General features: G+C 44.6%; 2 protein-coding genes across 2 annotated transcripts in view; one reads left to right on the top strand and one right to left on the bottom strand.

Annotated features, from left to right (window-relative positions):
* The window catches only part of LOC123512948, a 112666-nt gene extending 98870 nt beyond the window's left edge, over positions 1-13796 (top strand). The window contains 16 exon segments of the mRNA XM_045269665.1: positions 847-885; positions 1854-2024; positions 2647-2786; positions 4155-4337; positions 4589-7901; positions 8165-8403; positions 8609-8930; positions 9409-9531; positions 9778-9890; positions 10011-10119; positions 10122-10163; positions 10298-10413; positions 10741-11129; positions 11454-11565; positions 11885-11962; positions 12113-13796. Coding sequence (XP_045125600.1) covers positions 847-885; positions 1854-2024; positions 2647-2786; positions 4155-4337; positions 4589-7901; positions 8165-8403; positions 8609-8930; positions 9409-9531; positions 9778-9890; positions 10011-10119; positions 10122-10163; positions 10298-10413; positions 10741-11129; positions 11454-11565; positions 11885-11962; positions 12113-12196 — 5573 coding nt within the window. The 3' untranslated portion in view covers positions 12197-13796.
* Positions 13797-19465: 5669 nt separating this feature from the next.
* Positions 19466-21212, bottom strand: part of LOC123513055 (dorsal root ganglia homeobox protein-like) — a 6479-nt gene continuing 4732 nt past the window's right edge. The window contains exons 3-5 of the mRNA XM_045269873.1: positions 20703-21043; positions 20327-20492; positions 19466-19779 (exon numbers count right to left, since the gene is read on the bottom strand). Of these exons, the coding sequence (XP_045125808.1) occupies positions 19579-19779; positions 20327-20492; positions 20703-21043 (708 nt within the window). The 3' untranslated portion in view covers positions 19466-19578. The remainder of the gene's footprint in view (positions 19780-20326; positions 20493-20702; positions 21044-21212) is intronic.

Raw genomic sequence — 21212 nt, 5'->3', positions numbered from 1 at the left:
GGAAGGATAACAAGTAGTTGGGAGGATGGCAGATTTTTGGAGCAGTGTCAGGTATGTCGAGGCACTAGAAGAGTGAGAAGTAACAGTATGTGCGATAGACTATTTTGTCTAAACTGGGATCTGCGTACCCCTGGGAGTGTGCAACATAGACAATAAAGGTAGGTTATGTGAAAAGATAAGGTGTACACATAAACACACACACACACAAACACATACACACACACACACACACACACACACACACTCTCTCTCAGTCCTACCCGAAGATCGGTCTATGAGCTCTGAGCTCGCTCCGTAATGGGGAAGACTGGCTGGGTGACCAGCAGACGACCGTGGTGAATTACACACAGCAGAAACTCTTCATGTTCAATGAAGATAAAGAGAACATGAGGGGAGGGACAGGTATCCAGGAAGGATGTGCACTGTACGAGAGGAGTGCTGACTGTTGGGGAACCACTCATAGTGACTCATGAGTGTGCTAGCTACTACACTACGTGGTGTGTGTGTGTGTGTGTGTGTGTGTGTGTGTGTGTTCGTTTCGTTAAGTATTAATAAATCATCCTTTTTATTTCATTGTAATAAATTTGAATTTATTGACCTGCACTCCTATTATTAAGTGTTTTTATGTTTGGTATGTTATCTGTTTTATCCTGAAAAAAAAAAAGAGTTAGTTCAGCCATGGTGGATGGGGCGTGGGGTGGGACGGGCAGTACGTAACAGTAGAAGGTAATGAAGGCTACAGTATGCGAAAAGGTTTGGACAGCACTGCGAGAAACGAAATTATTATCAGTCTATTAACTCAATTTTTCTTTCCCCCCTTTTTTTTTCTCTCTCTCTTGCCTGCAGCGTTTGGCTTCTTCCCAGAATCACCTGTCGTGGACACAGGTATGTTTATTATCTATTCAGTACCAGTTCACCTTACCTCTTAATTAATTCTAATTGTAGTATCATGTTTATTCACACCATATCACACTGTTGCACTGATGTACAGTTGTACATGAATACAGAATCGCGTACTTATGATCAGATTTTGCTTGAATTTCATCGTAACTTCAGTAATTATAAGGGTAATTATATAATAAGTATTGTAGTTTGTTGATACATATAGTGAGTATGAGTTAGTAGGTATGAGAAAATGATGAAATGTATAGGCCGTTATTCTGAATCTTGATGATGAACGATGCTAGCATGATGGGGAGCCTTAAGAATCTATGGCCAATAACACAGGCTTCCATCTCACTGGAGTACCTTGGGGCTAGCAAAGTGCACGTGGCAGCCAAGTGTACCTGTGGGGTTAGGGCGTTTCACGGGTGTGTACCTCCTTTAAGTTATTTGAGCACATGTATCACAAGTTTAGGATGAGTTTCACATACCACAAAACCTATGATGCCCAGCTCACACCAGGATACTTGTGCTTGTCTATGAACATTTGACAACTTCGTGTTGAGCAGGAGAGAGAGCTAACCTGCTTGTCACCTCTCCTGCCAACACTGCATCGCTAACACACTAAGCATAATACCATTCCATTGGCTCCCTTGTCCTGCCAAGCATTCAGAATCATGTATATACCAGTGGTATTTTTCACGGAATAAAAAAAAAAAAAAGGGTTAGAGCTGACGAGGGTTGCCAGCACGAGGCCAGAGACTGATAAGCTGCCCAGTAATGTTTGAACTCTAGTAATTGACTTCACGATCACAGTGTGAGATGGAAACTGCTGTTGAACTTACTCTTGACTAATTTCCTTTATTCGTTGACTGGTCAGTTTGCAGTCTGTGGTGGGGCGAGGAGTCATGTATTGCTGGCTTGTGTTTGGTTGTGGTGGAATGCAAAGCAAGACGTTTTTGGTCATGCAGGGTCGGGTCAGGGGTCGGGTCGGGCGGTGGTTGGCCTGCCCGTGTCAGAGCAGGTCGAGGGGACGGTGCGCGAGGGCGAGGCGCAGCACATCAATGCTCGCTTCAGCATTGGTGCCCGACACAACCTTGCCACTAAAGTCATGAGTAATGGTGTCGAGGTTATTGTTGCCGGTAAGTGCATGGACCTTACCTGTCGCCATTGTTAGGGTGAGGTGGATGTGTTTTCGGGAAGAAGCAGCCCAGTGACATTGACAAAAATTCAGGAAAGATAAATCTGCCACTCAATGTGAAGTCAGAAGCACATAATGGGCTGCCTTCCCTTCAACCCGCTTGCCACACCCACGAGGAAAGCAGTGTAACTCTTTTCTTTCACCCTGTCTTTTCTTACTCTTTTCCCTCAGCTCCTCTGTCTCTTCTTTCTTATCCTTTTGCTAAAGAAGCATTCCCCCTTAATTCCACTCGTAACTTCCACATATCCACCCTTCTTGAGCACACCATGAACGCACTGAATTCCTCATTGGCACTCTCTCTCTCTCTCTCTCTCTCTCTCACCACGCGGTTACTCTAACATAATAATCACTAACGTGTTGAGCACCATCACTGTAGTGTAGTAATGCCTGTATCATATCACGACTTTGTATATAAGTTTTGAAATCTAGAGTTATAAGTAAGTCCGCAACTTATTTTATGTTTATTTTTTATTTTTATTTATTTATTTATTTTTTCTGTGTCCCTCATGAGCAGTCTTGCCTTGGATATTGTGTATGTTCATGTTATTTGCTGTGTGTTACAGGTGACAAGACTGCCCTGCCACTGCCCAAGGACCAAGTCATCTCTAACAACTTTGAGAAATTCCGACGACCGATTACCCTTCCACCATCGACTTTGTCCGACCAAATGGTACTGTTCTCCTCTGAAGCTGAGCGTCCCTTGGTGAGTTCCTGCACAGAGTGTTGCTGCTTTGGTTCAGTGGCTTAGTTGATTAGTTTGGTTCATCAAGATACAGTAGCTTTTCTTTCAGGTTTCACTTTTTTTCTTTTTAATAAATTTTGCTACTGGCCTCTTCAATGGCTGAATTACTTTTATATTATCATTAGTTTGTTATAAGAAGGCTTAGTTTTCCCTCACATTCATACAATTTCTTTTAGCCTTGTATTAATGTCTCATCTTATTTTAGTAGTCTAGTACAGAAATTCTTAACTTGAATGTAATTTCTTAAACATTTGGGCCTTGCAAATCGGCTGGAAATCTCTGTACAATGAGTGCTGAGGATCTTGTGTTAATTCAGTAAGTCTCTCCTTACATTGTTCATCATAACAACTGTCTGATGACCATCTGATATTTTCCTTTCACATATTTTAGTTCATATCGGTTGTTAATTAGCTAATAGTAGCACTATGGTGACCCTCTGTACTAACAAGACTAATTTATTAACAAGCTTTTAGTATTTAATAGATAGCAGGTAATGTCTTAACTAACCCATACTAACAGGACATAGACTCACAAGCCAGGCATTTAGCTGGTGGTAATTGGCCTCATCCTCCCTCCTACACCAAGCATCCATCCCCACCTTCCCCATATGCCACCTCTCTCCTGGCAATGCTGCAAGATAAGATTAACTTCGAGATGGGCATGGAGTCCCCAACAAATCTCCTTGGAACAGTGCTGTCCGTGGCTGACCTTATCACAAACAAGGGTCAGGTCACACCACCTTTGCCTGCCCCTGTCCATCCTGGGCACAAGTATACTTCATCCCACAACATGCTCAAGTCCCCGTTGACCTTTACTCATATAACAACCGTGACTTATTTGAGTCAGGTTCCAGGGGCAGGGGACATGACACTCACAAAGGTCATAACCAACGTGTTGACTCAGACCCACAGTCTCTACGTTCCTCTCCCTCCCCCCAGTGTGACAGCCAAGGTAACCTCGTTAGTTCCTTTTACAGGTAACACAGTATAGTAGCAGCAGTTGGGACTGTCAGTAGTGAGTCCCAGCTGGCTTATGCTTCATCCTACTCAGCTGCCACACAGTTGTATCTGACACGGTGACATCTTGTGCACTAAGATGACTATGCAACCTGTAGTGCATGCTGACTGTCACAGTAACCTGTGGTCTCTACCATACCCAGTTGACCACTGCACCAATGCACCTGCACATTTGTAGACTTGTATTCCTCTCTCTCAGACATTTCTGCAAGATTACTGAAGAATACTCAACTTTTTAGATTTATATTTGATTAGTTACCTTGCTAGTATCTGACGGCATGTAGCATCAGCACCTCCATTATCTTAATGACAGGTGACACAGCTGGCAGGTGGTGATGATGGCATCTACCAGACCAACACCTACTTCACCACCTACACATACTACAACACTCTGTTGGCTGGAAACAAGCCTTTTGTCATCACCAGCAAACAAACCCTTGAAAATGTGGTGACTGTACCACTTCCTCACACTGGACATTTCATTGAACACACTGAGGTAAGGCCACACATGATACCTAAATAAGACTATAGAGACTTGATTGGCACTTCCCAGCACCAAGGTGCAGAATTTTAAGGTTACTTTGAATAAGACTGGAGAGAGAGATGAAATTGACTTATACATGACTTTGAAGGAACTTGGACATAACTATTCATAAGAATGCATGTTAATGTAGGTGATTCTGTTCTGAATCCATGAATTATTAACATTTATGTGCAGTTATTCATGACAAAATTTTGGCATTGCAGGTCACTTTTGACACACACACCTACTACAAGACCCAGACCTTCACACGCACCATTGGAGGGGAGGACTCCCAGACAGTGGTCACTTCTCAGGATGTCCAGACTCAGGTTGTGGTAACGGAAGCACCATCAGTGGAGCGCACCTCTGTCTCACCCACTCAGGCCTCCTTCGTCACCAAGACATACTTTACCACACTCACCTACTTCAACACTGCAGTAGAAGATGGTACCACAGTGATCAGCAGTGACACAGTTGTCTCCTCAGAGGTTGTGACAGAGCCAGTTCACATCACAAAAACTCCCAGCCTGGACTTGGTAGAGTTTGGCTTGACTTCTACACCAACCACCCCATTGGCAACTTCAACTAGTTTTGACCAAGATGACCTTGTTCTTTATGCCACCAAGACTGTGTACACAACCCTTACCTACCTCACTACTATTCTTGAGGGTAGTGACACCATAACTACTTCCAGTGTTGACATTTCTTCAAGTGTCATCACAGAGCCTGTGACTACAGCTTTGAGCTATGAGGAGCTCAGCAGCTTGAGGGAATCCTTCTTATCCAATCAAGCATCTTCCACAGCCACTGGTGGATCTCAACTTCTCACAGTTTCCTACATAAAGGTCCATGACAATGTGTACAAGCAGCTACGCACTCTGTATGCCACATACACTCACTTCACAACTCTCAACAATGGTGAAATACTGTCCAGAATGGAAACCAAGACAAAGATCCTCACCTCCACTGTTACAACCTCCAGTGTTGCAGCGTCTCTTCTTATTACTCCTACAAGTCAGATTGACCTTCCAGTCTCCACACCAGCTCCAGGAATCGATACATCTAGTTCTGTTCAGCTGGATCCGTCATATCTATCTTCCTTGAAGAGTTCCTTCTTGGATCGGGAAACCACATCTCTTGCTGGTCCTGGTGAGGAGGAAGGGCTGCAGGCCACAGTGCTGGTGGAGGAGGGAGATCCTTCTGGCACATTTGTAGTTAGTGATTCCACCACCTCAGCCACCCTGCTGGTGAGACCCACAGATGAGATCTCCACTTCAGTGACTTCAGGCCAGACCATTGTGATATTTGATCCAGATCATTTGTCTTCTCTGAAGTTATCATTCCAGGCCAACAGTGGCCTATCTAATCATACTCACAAACCAACAACTGAGGAGCCATCTACAGACAGACCTGTATTTGTTAGTGATGGTGAGGCAATTGATCCTACAGCACCAGTTGTCACTGAACCTTATCCACCTGTGACTCCTCCTGAACCAGTCACTCCAGAGGTCGTTACACCAGATACATCAGAGCCAGTGGAAGTGACAACCCCTGACAGTTCCACCGATAACCCTGGAAGTGATTCACCTGTCGTTGTTTCACCAACTCCAGCTGTAGTTCCTCCTCCAGCTCCAGCCCCTGCTCCTGCTCCTGCTGCTGGCACCACTTCTGCCCCTGCATCAGATGGCAGTGTAGGTCCTGCTGAATATTCACTGACAGGCAGCAGTGATAATGCTCTCAACATTGACCTTGGCCCCATGCTAACTGCTGTAGCAGGTTTGCTGCGTAACAATCTTAACAGCCAGAGTAGCATTAGTGCCAAATCTGATGGTGAAGTGAACAATCGCAGAAAACCAGGATTACCTCTGCGACCCACAAACACTCTCATCTCTCCTCAACAGGAGCCATTGTTGATCCCTGTAGGTGGAGTGGGTGCCTCACTCAGCAGCACACGAGATCACACACTTGGTCCTGAGCAGGGCTTCATTCCCCTGAGACGACCTGACGGCAGCACTCCACAGAGCCAGCCACGATTCCCTGGTGAAGATCCAAGACATGAAGCACCACAAAATTCAGGATTTATAAAGGTTGCTCCTGAGAGACCAAGACCTATTTTCTCTGCTCCAACCAGCATTAAAGACATGGAAGGTTTTGGTCCAACTTTCCTTCCACCTAGAACACAGTCTGGCTTCACTGCAATGACAGATGACCATATTGCATCTACCAAAGTTTCTGTCATATCTGGATCCCCAACTATCTTCTTTGGTGGTGTTGCACTTCATGATCTTCCACCTCCAGGCCAACCAATTCCTTCAGATCATGGCCACAGCAGTGATTTTGGCACTGTCACCATCCATCCGAGCCACACACTTCCTGCAGGTCACACAAGACCTGTGCCAATACCAGTTCCAGTTGCAGGTCCTGGTTCTGGAGGACCAATCCCACAGCCAGTACTGCCAGAAGTGTTCACAGACGGGGAGACATCAGGTGACTCCCATCTAAACCTTGATTCCAGGCCAAACCCTCAACATCCGCAGCCGTCCCTTGTGGGCCCCCAGACCATCGTGAGCATTGAGGGTGACAATCGAATTGTGGGAACTCAAGTCATCCATGGCCACCAAACCATCCAACGCCAGCCTGAGCCACCCATTATTGTCTCCCCTGCTGGTGCTGAGTATGTCCTTCACTCAACAGTTGGTGTGGGAATAATATCTGGTGAACCAGATGAAGACAGGCCACTGCCACCCCCAGGTCTTCAAAGTACTGTCATATCTGGGGTGGAGACAGTGTTCCTGGGACATGGCAAGGACAGGGGTCGCACCACAGTCGTGCGTGGCTCCTCCACAGTTTTGTCTGGAGCCACCACCATCTTTGGTTCACTGTTCACTCGTCCAGCAGGAGGCAGTGAGGTAGGAAGTGATCTGACTTCTATAGTGAGTGGACCAGGAGGTGTGCCAACCCGCTTCATAACCCACGTGGAGACTGTACCTCGTACTGTGACTGCCACACATACAGAATTTGTGTTTACAGCAGGTGTCACTTCTACCTTGACACAGGTGGTCTATAGCACTCTGCCACCTCGCACTATTGTCTCTACCATTGTTGGTACAGCAACAAGAGTTAACTATGTGACTGTTACTGTCACCCCTGATGGTGCTGCTGTGACTGGTGGCCTTCATGGAGTTCAAGACCCAATCACTTACCCACCCGGTTCACCCTTTGACCCAGCCAACTACCCATCCTTCCCTCTGACCCCCAATCCACATGAGGAAGAACTCAGGCTTCCTGGAGATGCTGAGGCTGTCCTGAGTGAAGATACTTTAGGCATTGCTGAGGATAATGAAATTAGCAAAGTAGTGGAGAGCAATAGTCCAGACCAAGAAATTAATGTAAGTGGTCCCCTGAGGGCGCCTGTCTCGCCATGTGACCCTCAGTGCTCTGCCGCTCGCCACGAGGTGTGTCGTGTTGTTCAGGGAGAGCACACCTGTGTCTGCCGTCCTGGCTACTCTCGCAGGAATGAATATGATGTCTGTAAACGTGAGTAGTGTGATTGAGCTTGTTTTCCTAAATTGTATCAGTAATGCTTTATGAAAAATGTAAAGTTGCTGTATTTTGAAAACTGCAGAAAATTTGCTTCAACCAATAAAAGTAGGTAATTCAAACCAATCAGATAGAAGCATTGTATGAATGGGCTGTATGTATGGTGATAATAGAGAGAAAGATTCCTTGAAATGTAAATTTTGAAATAAAGCAAAAAATAGATAGCTCAGAGTTCTTAGTAATGGTTTCTTTTCTCACAGCTTCCATTGCTTATAACGTCCAAGTACTTCTGGATGGCATGAGTGATGGGCAGCTTGTGTTTGACAATGTCCTGCGAAACGCCTCCCACCCAATCACTCAAGACCTTTCCTACATCACCGTGCATGGCGTGGGCCAGGCCATGATGGACACTCCTCTTGGTCCTCGATACCACACTGCCACCATCACCAAATTTTCTGACACCAAGGAGATGGTGATGCCAGTGTCTGTGTATGATATGGTGAGCTTAAAATATAATAGGTCATGTTCTTTTTATGGCAGTATGTTAGTCATGATTGTAAAGCAAGGAGAAAGCAAATTCATAACTTTCTGACACAGAATAGCATTGAAGTAAAATCAATTTATGTTACTGTATATCTTACTCAAGTTGTATATTATTTCCATTTTGAATGCAAATACATTACTCATTCATGTGTAATTATTAGGACCATGGACTGGTGGCAGATGTCAAGGTGGAGTTCTTAAGGGATGAAGATGAAACAGAAGAAAATTTCCTGGATGAGTTGATGGTGAAGGAGGCACTGGAGACAGCTCTCAAGGAAAGCAACTATTCCTTGGGTGGCACAGGACTCTTCACCAGCAGGGCAGCAGCAATCCTGGCCTCAGAGGACTTCAATGAGTGCATTGTTGAAGGCCACAATGACTGTTCCCCCAATGCTAACTGCTTCAACACACCGGGCTCCTACCTGTGTGCCTGCAAGGATGGCTTCAAGGACATTTCAGATGTGCCTGGAAGGGAATGTGCTGGTAAATATACTCTTTCTTTAGTATGTTTTCTTGTACTGTTTGTATTTATTCACTATCAAGCACTGCAGTTTGACTTATTTATTTATGGTCTATTTTTCTATAACACTCCCAAACTTATAAGATATATGGCAGAAAAAATGGAGTTATAGTGTACATATAATATATGTACTATGTATATAGTGTATATAGTGGAAAGGCCAAAGAAAAGGTGGAGGGAGTGTGTGATGGAAGATATGAATTTGTTAGGAATAGAAGAACATATGGCACAAGATTGGCAGTTGTGGAGAGCATTCAACACCCGTCCAATCCCACCCTCATGGGAAAATGTGGATGCTAAATGAAAATAATGATGATGATGATGACAATATATATCCGTTTATTCCTTGCATACTTTCAAAGCTAACTATATAGAAGAGCATGATATATAGCTTACTGTGGTGACATTCATATAATAACCCCTGCTGTGGTGCATCAACAGTTCAGACAGAGCAGTGTGCACAGTGCAACTTCCAGGGCGAGTGTGTGACAGAACCAGATGGGTCAGTGGGATGCCGGTGCCTGCAGTGGTTCAGTGGTAACAGATGTCAGCTCAACCTCAGAGGTAATGTGACTCATGTTCTACTTGTGTTAGTGGATGGACTCAATACTAGACAGCCTGTGTAGATGCTAAAAAAATCTGCACCTATGAAACTTAAAATATCTTTTGTGAGATAGAAACCTTAATGCCTGAATCACTTATGAAGTTTATTTCTGCCTAATTACAAATACATGTTATCTAGTGATTTTTACTTATAACTGGAACTGGAAATGTGGAAGCCCTTTTTATTAGTCCATTTTGTTTTGACAGTAATGCTGATAGCACTGGTGACTGTGGGTGCCCTACTGATCCTGCTGCTGCTGCTGTGTGTGGTGCTGTGCTGTCTGAGAGCAAGACGCAATGCCCAAGACAAGTTGGCTCAGGTATGGGGACTTGTCATCAGTATTTGATTTATTTGATGTACAAGACAACTCTGAGAATAAGTGTTCCAACCCTTGCTTCTTGCATCAGAGTAAAACACTTAACTTGTACTGGTACTGCAGGTGCCTGGAGCCCCGACCTTCCTGCGGGCACGTTCCACCGACATGTCAGGTACTCTGGACCGCCGTGCCATGATCCATGAAACTTCCTCTGAGAGCTCAGGGGAGCATCCACACCACCAACCCCACCACCACCACCGCCAAGCCTCTTTCATGGTAAGATGGAACAGGGAAATGTTTACATCTAATGAAGAATCTTGTTTGACTTAATTATTTTTAGAAGCCTCTGCCTCATGGATAGTGTGGAGATTAAAGAACATTTCCTCCCTTGCAGACTCCCGGCACAATAGATAAGCACGAACGTGTGATTCGGCCTCCCCGGTCAGAGATCAGCACCAGCCGGCGGTCACGTTCCTCCTTCGCTGAGGATCGGTCTGTTGGAGTGCACACCACCCTCCCACCTGTGGTAGGTCTCTTCATTGTCTGATGTTGTATGGAAATGTTGATGTCACTTGTTTTCAGTTGCTTTTTCTGGTTATATAGGTAATTTAGATAGAATATATATCCTGTTTTCAAGTATTATTATTTTCATTTTATCTCTGTCCATATTTCTATTTATATTTCACACTCAGAATGTTTTCATGAAAAATTTCCTTGGAATAAGTGTTACTATCAGTCCCTTTTTTTGCAAGGAGGTATTGAAGTACACTCCTTGCATGAGGAAGCTTTCTTTTTGCTTCATTGCACAGTTGCTAAAACATTAAATTTGTAAAATGCAATGGTTCCCTTCCAGCTGATCCCAAGAGTGAAAGGTCCAGCTCCCCCTCGCCCAGCAGTGGTGAGCCGGGATAAGGATGGGGAACCCAGGGTCATGATTGGTGCTGACGCCCGCTCTGACCTAGCCAGTTCCCAGCAGGCCTTTGTTGATCTGCTGGATCCACCTGGACCTATTGCCTGCCACTCCAGCAGGAGGGAGAGCATGACTGCTGCCTCCATCCACAGCAGTGCTCGCATCAACCGCTCAAGATCACACTCCCGGGAACGCTTGTCTGATGCCTTCCTCCACCAGCTCCATCCACAGGGATCCACTCGCTCTCGTTCCACTGACAGGCTCCACACCAGCACCCATGACCTCAACTCAGAGTTTGGCGTCAACTATTCCTTCCGGGGAGATGGTGAGCGGTAAGTTTCCTTGTTGGTGCTTCTTCTGTGGGCATGTGAAGTCCTGCATATTTGTTCTTTATGTTCAGATACATTTAGATAGCAACTAGATTATTCTTGTACATACTCATACAAATTCTCTACATGAGAATGGATAACAAATGATAGGTGTATGTTTTTATCTACAGGTATTTTTATTTGCTGTTTCATTTCAAACACATGGAGTAAATATTGAGTTTCTAATTAGTATGATAGAATCTCACTAAACATTAAGGTATAAAACTGAGTCCATAAAATATTAACTAGTTTAGAACATGAATATTTATGAATGTACATTTTTGGCAGGACAATGAGTGAAGCAAGGTCTTACGATGAGACCACAGTACGTCCTCCAATCAGAAGCCTGCGGGCAGAGAGTTTCTATTCCTCAAAGGCACTCTCATCTCAGCACATTTCTGTAAGTACTTCAAGTAGTGTGTAGTGAACCATGACTAATTCAATTGTTACTTGAGTAGTTTGCCCAGTGAGCACTGACTTACTAATTAATTCACTTTGTTGCTCATTATGTCACCATCGCGTATTTCATGTACGAGTATAGATTAAAAGCATGACTTCTTTTAATCTAATTAAGATACTTGTAAATTCAAAGCACTTATCACTTTTGTGGCACAACCTGTTTGTAGTTTGTCATGCTCCTTGAATCACACTCACACTGCTGTAAGCTTGGCTTGTATTGCTCCTGCACTCCTTCCTCATCCTGTCCTGCCCTCCTTTAGGAACACCAGACCATGGCTGAGAGGGATGGAGGCTCTACTGTGGTTTATCCTCAGACTGAGCTGTACCGACCAGTAAGGGTAAGTGTCACCACATGTAGGTACTTTCCTTTGCTGCATGGTATTCTTCTCAGTATAAGATGAGTCTTGTAGCATCTGCAGGGAGATACCTTGTGTGTGCAAGTCTTGTAAGGCCCTTCAGGTTCACTCATGCTAGATTCTCTCTTTCAGGATAATGACTCAATAAGTGACATGAGTGAAATGCAATCCAAAGTCACTTCCACCAGAGGAGCTTCAAGAAATTTCTTCTCCTGAGTGGCCTCTGATTCTACCAGCCACCCAGCTCTGCTCAAGACTGCCTCAGAAGGAGGCTGCTGTTCTCAGCGCCAGCTTAAGGCAGCTTCTGAGAAGTGAAAATGTTCTATACATTGTAGATGTACATTTCTAATTCAATATGTAATTCAGTGATATTAATCAAAAGTACACAATACTTATAAATGAAATATTGCAAGGAAATGTTAGTGTGCATAAAAGCAAGTAATATTATTTCATGAATATCTCTTCCAGTAATGCATATGTTTTAATAAAATGAATGCTACACAGAGAAAGTTAAGAGATTAAGATACAGAGAATGTATATTATTAGTTTTATTTTTTGTACTTGCCTTCTTATCCCCACAAAAGAAACTAAGAGTGTTTACTCAAAATTAACAATGGCGCTCTGCCGTTATGTTAGGATGCTGTTCCTCTTATTTTCAGAGGCATGTGTGTGAGAAGGGAGCAGCCTTTCCCTTTTCCTGACGGTGCATATTGTAAAGCAAAAAAGGTCACTTGGGGCTCAGGTCATGCACTCACTGCTCAAGAAGCTTCATGATATTTATTTATACTTCATGAAACAGGCTTCATGCACTCCATGCTTTCTGTTTCATCTGGTTGCCTTTTTATATTAAAAACAAATAATTGTGAATCCAACAATGTCAGCCTGATTTGTGACCTATTTTGCTGATCTATAAATATCTATATTTTTCCAGAAAATTATCATGTATTGTACTGATATACTATATATATTTGTTACTTTGGTAAACAATCAAGAGTTTTGTTATATTAGTACAGTGTAATTACTAATGTCTAATTTTAGGATAATATTCATATGATGAAAGTTGCATTTGAGTTGAATGTTTTTCCAACTGGTGTTTGCTCCATATGAGAATTGTCTGGGGCTGAGGCCCTCTTTTCTCACTTGCATACTTTGTGAGGTGAATCCTTATCCTAGCAGTTATGAAGTGTACATACAACCACTGTATATATTTGTACCCGAGAGCATGTCTGGCTGGTCCAAGCGAACTACACCACCCTAACAGTCTAACAACTGATTGGTACATTGACAAGCCCCCAGGTACTGCTTGTGTCAGTGGGGAAGTGACAGCTTCATGTGGAGCATCTTGTAAGGTTGAGGTAGAGCCGCTGTGGCCTTATGTACAGTGGCAGGAGTTGCTGTGCTGTGCCAGCCGGCCTGACACTGGCAGTAGCTGGGAGCCGTCTTCCCCATGCTGGCAGGTCTTCTTACGCCATCTTAGGGTTGATATTTTGTACATTGTAGGACTAAGGATCTTCACCGCTGTGCCAGACTGTGCTCGCTGCCCTCAGGACTGCTGTGGTGGAGTCTCCTCAGCCTGCTCCTGGGGATGCAGGACACAGTTCAAGAGAAGGATTATCATACTTGTATAAACTTTCTTTGTGCCAAATGGCAGCACTTACTGGGTTCCTGTATGACTTGGGTAGTTTTCTGTGTTGGGTGGACGGCTGGTGTTCCTTATTGCCAGTCGTCCCGCCCCGAGGTCTGGCCTGCCCTGAGGAGGACTGTTGTCAAGAGTGTACTGCGCTTGTTCCATTTTATTAATAAACCTATATCAATATTTCTGTGTGTGAATTACTTCATTTGATATTCTTCACTGTTGTTATGACAGTAGTAATCCAAAACAACACAAAATGTCTTCAGTTTACTGAGTTAGTTTTCTAAGGAGACATTTTGAGCACAGACCCGAAGTGAAACTTTACATTCATGGAGGTACGTCTTTAATGTGTAAATAATATTGTGATATAAGTATTTTCTGCTGAAATTTCACTAGTCATTGAGAAAATTTCGTATGAAAAGGACTTGTAAATGTATGGAGAATATGATTTGAACAAAATATACCACGCTGCTGTGGAATAAGTGGCAGGTGTGTGAAAGGCGGGCATCTCAGCGCCAAGCAACGCGGCATAGCTAGGCTGGCAACTTATACCCTGAGTGTTTAGAAATATGATGAGGAGAGCTGAGAATAGAATAGGGAGTGGTGAAGAACACAGTACAGTTAACTAATCAATAGCCTAACTCAACTAAAGAGTGAATGTTAGTGGAATTTTCTCTAATAATATCTACCGTTTGATGATGACTGCATTTTATAAGGCAGTCAGTAGACATAACTATGATAGGCTGTTTTCGTGTATATATGTATGTATATATATATATATATATATATATATATATATATATATATATATATATATATATATATATAGAGAGAGAGAGAGAGAGAGAGAGAGAGAGAGAGAGAGTTTAATAATATGAGCTACGTGACACCTGCCGTGCGATTAATGGCCTCCTGGTTGGTCACGTGATCAGTTCTGCGCAATTTTATCCTCAACTGACAGTAATCATTATTAAGCTTTTGCTTTTGCTTTTTCTATTTTTCGTATCAATTAATAGGTTTATAGACGAGAAAACTAATATAACGAAGCAACAGAGCTACAAACATCCCTATTACGTCAGCAACACCGTCACGTGACCATGATGTAAGCAGTAAACAACACTCAACAGTCGCTCTCAAGGCACGTGTCAGTGAGGTTTCCGCTGTTGTCGAGTCCTGCTGAAACGGTAATTACACAGCAAACTTATTTATTAAGTACCTTTCATCCTCAGCATCTTCCGCTGTAACCCAATATGCACCAGTGTCCACACACACGTATCTTGCTGCGCGTTGGCAGGTGCAGCAGGGCGATGTCGTTACATCGTGTGGAAGTTTCCGTCAGAGCCAAGGTCTGAGCGGAAATGTACTGTGTATCTTACTATCATCTTTGCTGAAACGCTTGTATTAAAGGGTGTTTATTGTGCTGATTTGTCAACCAGAGCAAGCACGATCATCAGTCGTCATTACGAATGCATATCAGTATTATAGTCTTATAATCCAATTGGCTATTTATCGAGTATTTTAAATCTCCAGTAAATCTGTTTTTCTTCCAACCATAATTATAGTAAAGCTTATTTTACTAATATGCGTTGCCATAATCGTTATTTCTTATCATATAGGCTGGACAAGAAACACATTTTATTAAGATTTTTGGAGCGGACATCAAAGCATCGTCGCATCAGAGGTGAAGGGCCGATCGACTGTGGACAAAAGTTTGGTTACTAGTTAACATTTCTCACTGAGATATTACTAGGGAAAGTGTGAGTCATTGTTTTCAACACAATATATGAACAGAAACTATAAATCAGCGACTTTCACATGTGGCTTATGTTTTCCTGGTGAGACATGTAGTGGATTGATGGATGTTCTACTGTCTACATAATTTCCGTCACAAGTTTTCAAGTTATGATTCTTTATAACTTATGCCTTCCTCTCTTCCCCAACGACTCTGGGTCACCTGTGGGGAAATCTTTATATTTTGGGGGCAGGAGATAGGGAACATTTAATCGAGTAACAAGCGTTGCAGAAGATGTCGGAAATCAACAAAATCACGTAAGAAAAATCTTTAGAAATATGTCAACAACACCTTTGACGGCTGAAGCGGTACCAAATGTTGTTGGTGACCCGCGTCATCACCACTATATGGCACTTACTAGCCCAAATATGGCCAGCGGGGGAGTGAGGTGTATGTAGCACTACACTGCATGACTCTTTAATAGTCACCGCTATTTCAGTACATTTTATCACACACACACACACACACACACACACACACACACACACACACACACACACACACACACACACACACTCTCTCTCTCTCTCTCTCTCTCTCTCTCTCTCTCTCTCTCTCTCTCTCTCTCTCTCTGCACTCGTAATACTTTTTCCAGGTCGGCAATCCTACACAGGACAGCCCACACACGGCACCACACACACACACACACACACACACACACACACACACACACACACACACACACACCGTGTACTTGCTTGATAATAATAATAATCCTGCTACAACAGGAATAACAAAAATAACATCAAAAGCACGGCAATCCAACACTGGGCAGCCCAAACAAGGCAGTACACACACACACACACACACACACACACACACACACACACACACACACACACACACCCCTACCTGAATATACCCTGAATACCGTGTAAATTGTGTGAAACGTGAAGGGAAGAGAGACTGGGAGGGCGAGGGCACTGGCTGTGTTTGGGTTCGATGACGTGACAGTGGACAGCTGAGCACGGACATCACCAATGCCTCATTTAAGACACTTTGTTGGTTATTTATCTATATTCGTCATTAATTCTGGCTTTCCTACACACTCTGAGTCTGGAAACACGGCGAGTGAAGGTAAACATTGATGGACTGACCTCAGTGGCCTGGGGAGGAAGGCACGGGTGACGTGCCCCTGTGACTCAATATTTACGTACATAATTAATTTTGAAAATCGAGAAAAGAAAGAAGGCGCCCAGACTGGAATGCACTACATTTTCTGACACGGCAAATAATTTAACAAACACACAACAAATAAAAACCGTACCGGGTACAGGGTCAAGAGAGCGATGTCCAACAAACAGTCCGTTTATTGCACCAACGGGATCACAAAAAATTCAAAATATCGACATAGAAAACTCAGCCAGACTACATTATATTATGTTTTCTGGAGACGAAAAATTTTCACTTTCCACACATATAAACAAAACACAAATTCCTCGTAGTATAAAAAATTTACATTTTTCACTGTCATAATAAAAATTTATAATTTGAAAATACGAATAATTAGACTAGATATTCTTGGATATCAATACTTGTGTCATGTTTCTCATGTTTATAAAAGTCTTATAGCAAACACGTTAACAATCCTAGGCGTGCTAATAAAAATGTATATTTTTCTTAATGTTTAATCAGTTATTTCTTTTGAGAAACAAAAACAGCTAGACTCGATTGCATTGTGGCTTGAAACTCGTCACACTTTACTAACAACATATCAAATATCAAATCAGTGCCTATTCCTTTAGTAAAGCAGAAAAAAAAATGTATCTTAAGGCCGAGATTTTTTTTTTTTACACATCTGCTGGCTAATTTCTCCTCTTCCCTCCTTTCACACTCTACTTCTGCCACTCCCACCTCCTCCTCCTCCACCTCCTCCTCCACCCAGAGTCATGAAATATCTAGAAACATGGAAAAGCCGAGAGATCACCCTTAATGCGTCTCGTGAAATTTTTCCGGTAACCGGGGGCGGGGGCGGTGCCGGGCAGTGTCGGGCTGTTGGGTTGCCGAGGAAACCGCTCCGTGGTGTGATGGTGGTGGTGTGCTGTGTGCTGTGGTAACATTATACTACCACAAATTCAAGTGTCCTGTGTGTGTGTGTGTGTGTGTGTGTGTGTGTGTGTGTGTGTGTGTGTGTGTGTGTGTGCATGGGTGGATGGCGCTAATTAGAAGTAGTATAACTACCTAGTGTTAAAACCCTAAACTACCATTTGTGTGTGTGTGTGTGTGTGTGTGTGTGTGTGTGTGTGTGTGTGTGTGTGTGTGTGTGTGTGTGTGTGTGTGTGGGGAGGGGTGACCACTCATCTTTTTTTTAAATTAATCTTACATCACCGAATGTGATGGGAGCTGCTCCCCCTTTTCGCATGCTGTTCTAACTTGTTTGTGTGTGGGTGGGTGAGTGGGTAGGTGGGTGCGCGTGTGTGTTGCCGTGTTTCAACATGCCCCATGTGGGATTGCCTCTGGGAGTGCATAGGCCTATTATTGGTAGAGAGAGAGAGAGAGAGAGAGAGAGAGAGAGAGAGAGAGAGAGAGAGTGTGTGTGTGAGCTGGGCCAATGGCGTATACTGTATGTTGCCGTCCAGAGGCCAGCCGCCAGGTCGCTGCTGCGTTGCCACGCACTGCCGCTTGGCTAATGGGCTACCGTAGCCCGGCAGGCAGGCAGGCAGGGAGGGTATTTCGCTCCGCCTCACCGGCTGATGTGTCTGCCCAAGGGCTCTTTACTTTGGTGTCTACCAATGTCTCGCAGTGGGTCGGCGAAGGATGGGCCCCATACTGGTCTCGCGGATCGTCTCCACAACGATAGGCGTGACATCAGAGCGAAGAGCTAGGCCTTGATGTTGACGATCCTAGGGTATTCCAGCGGCAGTATAATAGTAAGAAAAGACAATGCAACCTTATCGGGACAAATTTACAAACCGGCCGGGACGCCGGACAGATGTTCAAAATCGGGACTATCGAGGCTAATTTGGGAGGTATGTTATGGTAACCCTAGATTGTATCATTATAAGACTATTGATGATATCTTATGCGCACTTATTATGACAGCTGATGATCATGCTTGCTCTGGATGGGATATCAGCCCTGTAGACCCCTTCATATGTGAGTATGATTATATATATATATATATATATATATATATATATATATATATATATATATATATATATATATGAATTTATCTATGTATTAAGCTTATTGCTATGCGTGTTGTGTTAGCCGTGCAAGCCAGTGATAACAGGGAAGGCTGCGGAAAGAGGCCTTCCCTAGTGAATTATATCAGAACTTTAAGAAAAGAGAGAAAATAAAAGTTAAAAGATAGTTGAAAATGGGCTAAATCTGTCCGAGGGAGGAAGGCAATCTTATTAAATCTTTCATGATAACCACATTTATTGCACACTGGTAATACATACACCGGCTTTCTGTACAGCGAAACAGAACCTCATAGATACTTCATTGGAGAGAGAGAGAGAGAGAGAGAGAGAGAGAGAGAGAGAGAGAGAGAGAGAGAGAGAGAGGTTATCCAGAAGCAGTAGATTAGTTCGGGATAGTTAGATATCAAAGTTAAAGTTGTTTATGTTTCAGTTATCCGTGAAGTTTTTATCTCCACTGACCGGAAAATTTGTCCAGTGGATTTTAGTGCTGTGTTTAGTGAAGTCACCCCCGAGAGACGGAGAAAAAGAAAATGAGTTGTGGCGTTGACGAGTGGAAGAGTAAAGAAATTGGCTGTGTGTATAATGTAGTGTACTGTTTCTTACGTATGGATATTATTTTGTGCTGTACGGTACATTAAGAGAAACATGTGAGGTTCAGCTACACACACACACACACACACACACACACACACACACACACACACACACACACACACACACACACGAAAACCATCTTCTCTATGCTTTCCAACCCAAGCAAATCAACACCTCCAGTTCTTTCAGTAACATAGGTAGATTGTATTTACATAACACCAGAGAGGGAGGAGGAATTAACACAGGGCTACACCGGACTACACTGTTACTACTTAAGTGTCATTAGTATTCTTTGGCGTGGAGAGAGAGAGAGAGAGAGAGAGAGAGAGAGAGAGAGAGAGAGAGAGAGAGAGAGAGAGAGAGAGAGAGAGAGAGAGAGAGAGAGAGACTTGGAAGAACAGAGAAATAGACCTAGATACCCAAAATGACCCTATTTCGTTGAGGCGGAAGTCATAGTGGCGGATAGGTCAGTGGGCGTGAGGTCATCATCGCTCTCCTGGGTCACCGTCAGCTCCTCCTCGTCGTCGTCGTTGTCGTGGCGGGTGGCGTGGCGGGAGGGAGGGGCGGGCAGGGGTCCTTCGTCGGTCCTCCCCAGCGGTCGTTTCTCGGGGGATGAGGGGCGACTACTGAGCTGGAGGAGGGAGAGGTGACTTGATGTATTGGAGAGAAGAGAGTGAGGTTGTGTTGTCTTGTGTTTTTAGTGTTTTATTGTGACTTTAGTTTGTGTTTGTGTGTTTGTGGACTTTGTTTGTGTTTTGTGTTCTTGTGCTTGGTTTGTGTTCGGTTTGTTTCTCTTCTACAATGCAGACGTTATCTGTTTGTTTGTTTTACGTATTCGTTATTTGTTTTTGAAGTTAGACGAAAATGAGATTGTAACTTTTTTGTGTTGCTTGTGTTTTTATTTGTCAACATACTACTACTACTGCTACTACTACTACTATGGTGTACAGTGGTTAGCTAGCTGGTATAGTGTATGGATGGTGATGGTGAAGTGTGTGAGTGGGTGGGTGTGGGCTGAAAATGATCTATGGGTAGGCATAGTGTGGAAATGATGGTGTGGAGTGTGTGTGAATAGCTTGTGTAGTGGTGAAAGGCGTCGTGGTGGCGGCAGTGTGGCAGGTGTGGCTGAGAGGCGGTATGTGGTGTTATCGGCGGCACCAGGGGGTCGCGGCACTCACCTGGGTGTGGGCAAGGTGCATTGGTAGGGCGAGGCGGGGCAGCAGGGGGTGGTCGTGCAGGGAGGTGTGGCTGAGGCAGGGACAGAGGCCCGCCCCGAGACATCCCACGTGCTCCTCGCCACGCCACCGCAGGGTCGCCGCTGCCGCCGCCCCGAGGTTGCTGATGCTGCGGAGGAAAGCCATGTCATTTTCAGAGTCAAGACGGTGCCACCACGCGCCTCGCCCCGCGCACTGTGAGGCGCATCAGGACACGCGGGGCGTGGAAGTCGAGACGGTGTCACGTTAATCTCTTTAATCGATGAGCTTAGAGAGAGAGAGAGAGAGAGAGAGAGAGAGAGAGAGAGAGAGAGAGAGAGAGAGTGGTGCAGCGGCTTACCTGGTAGCGACGGCCAGGTGCTCGTCGGCGGTGAGGCTGGTTGGCGGGGCGGTAGTGACCGTTGGGGGAGGCGAGGCGCGGCGGGGGGCGGTGCTCACCGGCGGTCTCTCCCCGCCCACTGGAGCCTCGGAGGCGGAGCTGGGTGGGAGAGGAAGCGGGGGCGATGGTAGCGCCGCCTGGCCCCGCCCCGCTGTGGGGCTGCCGGGGCCAGGAGGTGGTGGGGGGGAGCGCGTGAGCCAGGCCGGCGGGGACAGACCCAGGTAGCGGAGCCGCCACGCGTCTTGAACGAACTGCATCCTTGTTTGTTTGCGCCACTTGGCCCGCCGGTTTTGGAACCACACCTGTGGGGTGATAAATGTCGTCAGAAGAAAGCGGCAGGTGCGGCGCGGCAGTCATGCCAAAAGAAAAGGGAAGGGAGCGGCGCGCCGGTTTCAAGAAAAAGCTGGCGGCGGCGGCGGCGACATACAACACCGCCACTGTGGGGCCGCCGTCAAGCCCCTGGTGGTATAG

The sequence above is a fragment of the Portunus trituberculatus genome, chromosome 35 (assembly GCF_017591435.1).
Source record: "Portunus trituberculatus isolate SZX2019 chromosome 35, ASM1759143v1, whole genome shotgun sequence".
Lineage (NCBI taxonomy): Eukaryota > Metazoa > Arthropoda > Malacostraca > Decapoda > Portunidae > Portunus > Portunus trituberculatus.
This window is presented reverse-complemented; position numbering and strand designations above follow the sequence as displayed.